Source organism: Mustelus asterias, chromosome 3, assembly GCF_964213995.1.
Source record: "Mustelus asterias chromosome 3, sMusAst1.hap1.1, whole genome shotgun sequence".
Classification (NCBI taxonomy): Eukaryota; Metazoa; Chordata; class Chondrichthyes; order Carcharhiniformes; family Triakidae; genus Mustelus; species Mustelus asterias.
The window spans coordinates 35,305,801-35,314,712 of NC_135803.1; the positions used below are offsets into that span (position 1 = coordinate 35,305,801).

Sequence of the window (8,912 nt, forward strand, 5' to 3'; positions counted from 1 at the left end):
ATATATTCGCATGAATTTAGTCTATTCTTAAATAGCTAGTTAGGGTGAACTTGTATCAATGTTTGTTGCAATAAGTTCCTGTGTTAATGCTGGCCTGTTTTATAGGTGGAATGAGACCCAATACCCTTATCCTTGGTTTCTACGATGACTGTGTTCCTGAGAATGGTTTGCAACAAATTCCGGCATTTTCATACAATAACTCTTCTGTCGTGAATGAACAAGATTGCAACTTGCAGCCTAATTTTCCTCCAGCCAGGGAGGCTTCATTTCCGAAGGCACTGTCAGGCAAAGAGTACGTGGCCATTATTTCTGATTCCATCAAAATGTTAAAAAATGTTTGCTTAGCCCGATACTTCTGCCAACTGAACAAAGCAGAACTATTCAGTCGCAAGAACCAAGAGGTCTCCATTGATGTGTGGCCACTCAATCCGCTACGCCCTGACAGTGCTAATTACGTTGACACTTGCAGCCTGTTTCTGTTGCAAATGGCGTGTATTCTTAACATGGTGCGCTCCTGGAGGTCGGCTAAACTGCGTATTTTTCTGTGTGTTGAATCTGGAAACAGTGTTGGGGAGCAGGATACGAAGCTGAAGCAGCTTTTGCGACAGCTACGCATCAAAGGTTCGATTAAAACTCTGCCCTGGGATAATGTTGCTGCCCTTCACTGGCACAAACAGATGGCTCAGGACGATGGCAGTGAGGGTGGTTTTGCAAATATCTACCCGTCAAATGCAATGAAAATCTCAGATGACTATTTGGTGGCTGTGAACAAGATGATTTTAGAGCAGGGTGCCCATCCAGCTATCCGCTTTCTCTACCTGCCAAGGCCTCCCGCTGACACTACGCTGCACGAAAGGTATCTGGAGCAGCTTGATATCATGACCAAAAACCTAGGACCCACTCTGTTAGTTCATGGAATTAGTGCAGTCACCAGTACAGACCTCTAGAGCATCCATTGATTGTGAAGGTTAAGAACACTACCAAATATAGTATTCCTAAAGCAAAGAGGTAAGATTGGAAAAGTTTTATTACAATGAAAAAGACCTAATTGTACAATAGATCACATTTAACCTGAGCAAAAGCATTGAGCTGTGTTGCTAAAGCTCTGAGGTTATTGCCATTCCCTTATTCTTCCCACTCTTAAAATAAGACAAAGGTGTTACGTTGTCACCGTATTCATCCACACATACAACAGCTTGGCATCTAAGTAACGTCACCAGATTTGATGAACCTTAGCGTTGAATGCTTCGGAATATGGGCTCATGGGGCTGTCAACGTATCTTGAGTTGTGGATACGAGGTTCTATTTCACCTCCAAAAACATGCAACAACAGAAAATTCAAGCAAGTTTTGTTCAGTTTTCTGTGTACTTTCTTCATCAAGTGCTGGGTTCATGAATGGACCATCTATGTTTTATATATGTGTAAAGGGATATTTGATCTTGGCGACAATAATCTGAGACATTTAGTTGAATCATTACTAAATTTGCAATCTCAGACAAGATACTGTTATTATAGGAATCCTAGTAGGAATATTTTGCTGAGTTTATTATTTGGAAAATGGATCTATGGTTTGATATAGACTCAAAGCACATGTTTAACTGAGAACAAACAGTGCTAAATTCAAGGATAACACATCTTTGGTTACATTTTAATGGTGCTTTGAGTTTTTATCATTTTTGTCATGACATTTTGATTGTGTTTCTATGAATGTATTTTTTGTAGGAAGTTTGTTGCGACCATCTCTCAAATGATAAGTTATATTTTTTAGTCTTCTCCAAAACTTGGAGGGGGCAGGGTTTTCGTCCATTGCTTGCAGAACTGGCGGGAAAATCACATCGCTTTGTCGCAGAGACCTGATGAAATGAATTGTCTGTCAGGCATTTAACTAGCCAGCATCAGGACTTCCCTGGGCTTTAGACCTCCAGGGTTGGAAATCCACCCCCAATTCCCTTCCCGGAGAGCTGCTAACCAATCAGAAGCCAGCAGCCCTCCATGGCCAGCAAAATCACTGGGAGCAGGGACTTGGGCGAGAGAAGGCAGGGAGGAGGGAGTCAGAGGCAAGATTATTGGGATAGATTTCACCCCCATAATGGATTCCTCAATCAGGTACTGAGCGATTGCCAATGAGGGACCCCTCCCCCCGACCCGCCATGTCCAGGAGGCCACCGGCCAACCTGACAGGGTTTCCTAGGCAGCCATCGTGGGATATGGGAAACCAGGTGACTCCCAGTTAATCCCTGAACCACTACTAAATTCCAGTGGGCGCAGGAATAATTAACATCCCACTAAAGGCAGGTGCTCGTTTCTCGCAATGGTCTCTTCCCGTCTCCAACTTAATTAAGGGAGCTTTTCCCACTGTCGGGAGAATGATGCCTGGCCTCTCCTGTGATTAAGGGGGGTCGGGTGCCATGTTTCCCATTGCAGTGGTTTGGCTTAAATGCCACCACAGTCTTGCTCACTCTAAACTATCAATGCAGTGGTTTTAATGGCATCACAGTAGAGTTTGTGACTGTAGTTCACTTATAGTAACTTTCAAAGTTATTTCCACTGGCTTAAAGATTGTAGTCAAGGGTGCCAAGATGCCTTCAGGCCTTGGAGCCCTGGCACGGGCAGCATGTACAAAATTTTAATCCATGTACCCAATAATTTGCATGTATTCCACCTTGCGAACCATAACACATTATGTTTCCTGATTCAGAATAAATCCACCAGTGATGCCAACTACCGGCCCCAGAAAATGTAAAATTGGTGGATGAACAGATATTAAAATACGATCATCGATTGACCTGGAATGGCCAGGCTGATTTGCCACTATCACTGGAATGTATAGAATCCCTGCAGTGCAGAAGGAGACCACTCGGCCCATCGAGCCTGCACCAACAAGAATCCCACCCAGGACCGTAACCCCACGTATTTTCTCTGCTAATCCGAGACCCAGGACAATGCTCTGGGGACCCGGATTTGAATCCCACCAAGGCAGATAGAGAAGTCTGAATTCAATAACAAATCTGGAATTAAAAGTCTAATGATGACCATGAAACCATTGTCGGTTTTCATAAAAACCCATCTGATTCACTAATGCCCTTTAGGGAAGGGAATCTGTCGTCTATATGTGACTCCAGATCCACAGCAATGTGGTTGACTCTTAAGTATCCTCAGAAATGGGCAACAAATGCTGTCCCAGCCAGCGACATCTGCATCCTATGAATGATTGGGGGAAAAAAAGCTACATGTAGCGTATTGTTCATAGTTAGTCCATGTTCATAAAATGATAAGTGCTAACTCAACCTCTATGTATGCTAAATTCTGTTTTCTATTTTTAAAAGGGACAAATGGTTTGATACTAAGCATAAGCTTGAAGTTTAAAAACATGTGATTTGTTTTTAATTGTTCACAGTAGGAAATCAATTGTTACAAGTGGCACTGAGTGGCTCTAAAGATTGGAGCACCACGTGTTACATGGCTAAGTGTTGCTATCTCGATACTCCCACTGCCAGCAGGCAAATTGTACCTCAGCAGGGCTTGTATGTGCGACAATTTGAAAAATCGGCCAAGCAATTTTCCTGTTTGCATTAATCAATGCAATAAGACTGTAGCACTGTCTGAATACACCTTCCAGTACATTAGGCTGGTTACCTGCCCACAAACGTTGGCCCTCAACTGGCAGACTGGTGATTTCAAGCCCAGCTTCCAGTTACTATACAAGTTTGCACAGTGAAAATATTGAGCTTGTGCAGATCTGATGGACATCTTGAAGGCAAATGTTTGTCTACCTGAATGTGTAAATAGTTTTTGCTGAATTTTTTTTTTATCTTTGTAAGTTTTGCTCATTGTATACTTGACAAGTAATGAAGGAATTTATCTTAAAGCTGTACCTTGGAAATTCATAAAAATGCCAAGTAACTCTCTCCAAAAAAAATACTCTTCCAACCTGAAACTTAATCAGGATTCTTACTTAGTACAGCAAAGTCATACTGTCGTATATGTATCCAGTTTTGAAAGTCTGATGGAAAAGTGCCCAGATTTACCAAATTGCTCGAGATAGAAGTAAGTGCTTTAAGGTCAAATGAAAATACAGTCGACAGTCTTCTCAGATGGTTGATGTGGCATCAATAGCGCACCTAGGTTGTTTTTTTAAAAAAAAACTGTTTACAAGGGGAGGTGGTGGTCACGTGGAATAACTAAGAAAACTAAATAACAAGCAATGTGCATTAGTTTCCATTTACCACTAACACTAATCATACAATGTCTAAGTGTAAAAGTGCCTCTAATCAACATGAAATGAACAAAATCCACAAATATAATTAAATGCAAGTACTTGCCTATTATTTCCATTTTTATTGATTTAAATATATATATTTGTTTTGCAATTAAGATGGATAATTTGGAAAATCCTTGATGCATTAATGTAACTCTTAACATTAATGCATCTCTTTGGGCATGAGCAAGACCTTTCTCCCGAAAGCTGGACCCGGCTTACCCACAAAATTCCCTTGTAATAAGGGGCATGGACAGAGTGGATAGTCAGAAGCTTTTTCCCAGGGTGGAAGAGTCGATTACTAGGGGGCATAGATTTAAGGTGCAAGGGGCAAGGTCTAAAGCAGATGTACGAGACTTTACACAGAGGGTGGGGTGGGTGCTTGGAACTCGCTGCTGGGGGAGGTAGTGGAAGCAGATACAATAGTGACTTTTAAGGGGCGTCTTGACAAATACATGAATAGGATGGGAATAGAGGGATATGGTCCCCGGAAGGGTAGGGGGTTGGGCAGCATGGTCGGTGCAGGCTTGGAGGGCCGAAGGGCCTGTTCCAGGGCTGTAGTTTTCCTTGTTCTTGGCGTGAATAACATGTAGGACAGAAAAGGAAGAAAAATCAAAGGGAAAAACTGTGTTCAACTGTTTATTTTGAGAAACCAAAATTGAGATTTTGGAAAATGTACTGTTGGTTTTATTCAATTTGTTTTCAGGAACGCATTGTCATTTTCTTCCTTTTCTTTTTGCATGAATAAATTTAATTTTTTTTTTTAACAGCAACACGTTCACCCAAACAAATACCTGAATAGACTTTTTGTAGTAGGTTACCCTTGGGCCCAGATTTTCATCCTGGAGTGGGAATCATGCCCAGCAGAAGCCAATCATACTATCTTTATGGCAGAGTGAGGGAGGTGGGCTGGAGTGAGGGCCCCCATCTCCTCTGGAAGCAGAACAGAGATGCCGGGGCCAGCAGATTAGAAGGCCGCCTTCTTTCACTGGGATATTGGTCCACTTCTGTAGAGTGTTAGGTGTGCTAGTATTTACCCCCTCACACACCCCCCCCCCCCCCCCCCTCACACCCCCTCCATATCCCATGCATCCTCAATACATTCTCACCCAGTATCCACTATGGACAGAAATTATGAGCCCTGGGAGAACTTTGAAATGCTCATGAAGCCATCAAAATAAAAACAGCCATTCAAGACCTCTTCAAAACACTTTAATCCTATTATGCACTCTCAAACACAGCCATTCAAACGCCTGTTGAAAAAAATTCACTCCTGTTACATACTCATAAATTTGTCAAAGTAATCAAACAGCCTTTCAAAAATTTCTACAACCATTTTACTCCTATTATCTGGTCACAGCACTGTCAAACAAAATACACAATTCCCTTCATAACTGTGTAAATAACCCCTGTTGAGCTAAATCCATTAGTAGACCCTGTAATTCGTAATGAAATTCCATTGCACAACTTGAATAAATGAACCCTCCAAAGTTCAATACAATCGGGTGAAGCCATTTTCTTTTCAAAGGCTCGACGGAATGTTTGTCAATCGAAGCGGTCTGGCATCTGTTCATCCATTTCTAAATGTCTGGACTTCTAATGTAAAAATCAAAGCCTGGGACTCAGGTGACAAATTAATCTTAATCACAATACTGTTGAATGCAGAAGAGCTTGTTAACCATTGGATAAAGTTCTTAAGTGCATCTCATAGATCATAGAAAATTGGAGCATGAGCAATCCCTTCAAGCCTGCTCCACCATTCAATTTATTCATGGCTGATCCTCTGTCTCAACACCATACTCCAGTGCTCTCCCCATATCCCTTGATACCTTTAGAGTTGAGAAATCTATCTATTTTCTCCAGCTATAGACAGTGATTTGACCTCCACAGCCTTCTGTAATAGAGAATTGCACAGGTTTGCCACACTCATCTCAGTCCTAGATGACCCCACATCCTCATACTGTGACCCCTTGTACTTGACCACTCCCAGAGGACACATTATCCCTGCATCTAGTCTTCCAGGTCTGTCAGAACATTATACGTTTCAATTAGATTCCCTGTCAGTTTTCTAAATTCCAGTGAATACAGATCCAGTTGACCCAATTTCTGCTTGTGCAACAATCCTGCCATCCAAGGAATCAGTCTGGTGAATCTTTGCTGTATTCCTTGTATGGCAAGTATATCTTTTCTTTAGTAAAAAGACCAAAACTACACACACTACTCCAGGTATAGTCTCACCAAGGCCTTGTACAGCTGCAGTAAGACATCCTTGCTGCTGTACTCAAGTCCCCTTACAACGAAGACCAACATACCATTTGCCTTCTTAACAGCTTGCTGCATCTGCATGCTTGTTTTCAGCGATTGATGTACAAGGACACCCAGGCCCTTTGCTCCATCAAATTTTCCCAATCTATTGTCATTTAAAAAATACTCTGCCATTCTGTTTTTCCTACCAAGGTGAATAACTTCACATTTATCCACATTATACTGCATCTGCCATGCATTTGCCCACTCACTCAACTAGTCTAAATAGCCTTGAAGCCTCTTGACATCCTCCTCACCACTCCCAATCCCACCAAGTTGTGTGTCGTCAGCAAACTTGGAAATATTACATTTGGTTCCCTCAAACAAATCATGTGAATAGCTTGTACCCAAGCACTGATACACTGATACTTGTGGTACCCCCACTTGCCACGCTTGTCTCTCTGAAAAAGACCCATTTATTTCTACTGTTTCCTGCCTGCTAACCAATTCTCACCCTGTGCCAATATATTACCCCCAATCCAATACACTTTACTTTTACACACTAACCTCTTATGTGGGACTTTATCAAAAGCTTTCTGAAAATCCAAATACGCCACATCCACTGGTTCTCCCTTATCCATTCTACTTGTTAAACCCCAAAAGCTCCTGTAAGTTTGTCAAAAATAATTTCCCTTTCATAAATCCATGTTGACTTTGTCTAATCCCATTGACTCATATCAACACCATTACTTCTTTACTTGTTTCTGCCGAGCCTCCTTTGCAGCCTGGAATCTCAAATGCTTCTATTTGGCGCACTAGTTCTCAGCCTTTTTCCTTCGCTGCTAGTCACACTAACTCTTGCTCGGAATCTGTGTCTCACATTATCATTATAAATGTTGCATGCTCCTGCTAAAAGTACTTCTCATTTAAAAATTGGAACAGCCTGGTTTGGTTTTAACGTGATATTCCATGACCGCACTTAGAACTTTGTCAGCTGTTTTGTTCTTCACTGGCACCGTTCCCATAAATGATCCTTCATTCCCTATGAAGCGATGTACACACAGTATCTGAATATGCCTGAGAAAGGGATTGAACAAATAACTTTGCAGGGTGAGGAAATTAAAACAGTGCAATTTTTATCCAAAAGCACAGGCTACCAAGATGTAAACTATTAAATAAAAATATAAACAGTGGCAAAAAATACCCTGTTATGATTCCAGCATATGCACATTCTACAGAGTTTGCATACTGCAGGCTCTATTCCAGTTTCCAAAGTCATAAGTTGCATCAGCTCATTTATACTTTTAATAATACCGTAACTGCACCAGAGCCTAACACACACACGTGTGAGGTTCAGCTTACTCCCACAAAGCCATTAGGTGCTCATCATTGGGACCAGAAAGCAGATGAATAAGGGAAATAAACATTTTCTCTGGCAGGGGACTTAATTGAAGATCCTCACCAAGAGTGAGGACAGACTTTGAGAGATTTTTTTTTAATGCAGAATGTTGTTCATGCATGGAATGATTTGCCACAGGGAGTAATTGAGCCAGAGACCATTGCATATTTTAATTTAAGAGCAGATAAATATTTTGAGGCGAGGGACATTTCCAAAGAGAGAGCAAGGCAGCGAGATTAGTTTCTGATTGCTCTGCTAAAGAGCAGACACAAACACAGTTGGTCAAATGGTCTCCTGTGCTGTGAACTATGGAGCTATGAACTGAGAGAATACCAATTTCTGGCACCCCACGGGGTATCCTTCTGCTGTGAGAGCCAGGTTTCACAGACCTTGAGAACCAAAAGAAACAGTGACACCTGACTTATTTAAGTTGACTGTTTTTTGCTCATCTTTAAGCTTCAGTAGCCTCCAGGGCTGTAACATTCTGGCGTAGGTCTAAAGGGAAAAATCAGAATAATCAATATTGTTGTTTGCAGTCACCTATTGTAACAAACACTAATCTTTATGACATTTTCAGCTACATGTCAGGAATATGGATTCTCTCCCAAGCTAAAGACCCCGCAACAGTAGTAAGAAAATTAATGTCAATATTGCTGAAAAGAGAGACATGTTACTGAAGCTTTTTGCCTTGCACTCATCAGGACAAATACCAGAACGACAAATTTCAAATGATCACAATTCCTACCATAGGAGTAAAGAGGTGCTGATAGGTTGGTACGTCGATTCTGTCCGAAATACAAAGCAAAGGGAAACTGCAGGTTCTCCATGCTCCTGGGTAATTATAAAATGTGCAAGGCTTGAATATATTTCTTTTTATTTGCAGAGAACTGTGCTCTGCAAATGAATGTCTATTGGTTCGAGCAAGCATAAACGAACCATGTTCTGACCTCAACTGACGATCTTAAATTGGTTGTTAGTGTAACTATTTGCACATTATACTGCATCTGCCA

The 8,912-nt window shown here is 41.4% G+C and overlaps 1 protein-coding gene across 2 annotated transcripts in view; it reads left to right on the forward strand.

Annotated features, from left to right (window-relative positions):
- Window positions 1–3,906, forward strand: part of LOC144489647 (solute carrier family 12 member 9) — a 97,555-nt gene extending 93,649 nt beyond the window's left edge. For both annotated transcript variants that reach the window (XM_078207507.1, XM_078207516.1), the window contains exon 13: window positions 106–3,906. In XM_078207507.1, coding sequence (XP_078063633.1) covers window positions 106–947 — 842 coding nt within the window. In that variant the 3' untranslated portion in view covers window positions 948–3,906. The remainder of the gene's footprint in view (window positions 1–105) is intronic.
- The last annotated feature ends 5,006 nt before the right edge of the window (window positions 3,907–8,912 follow it).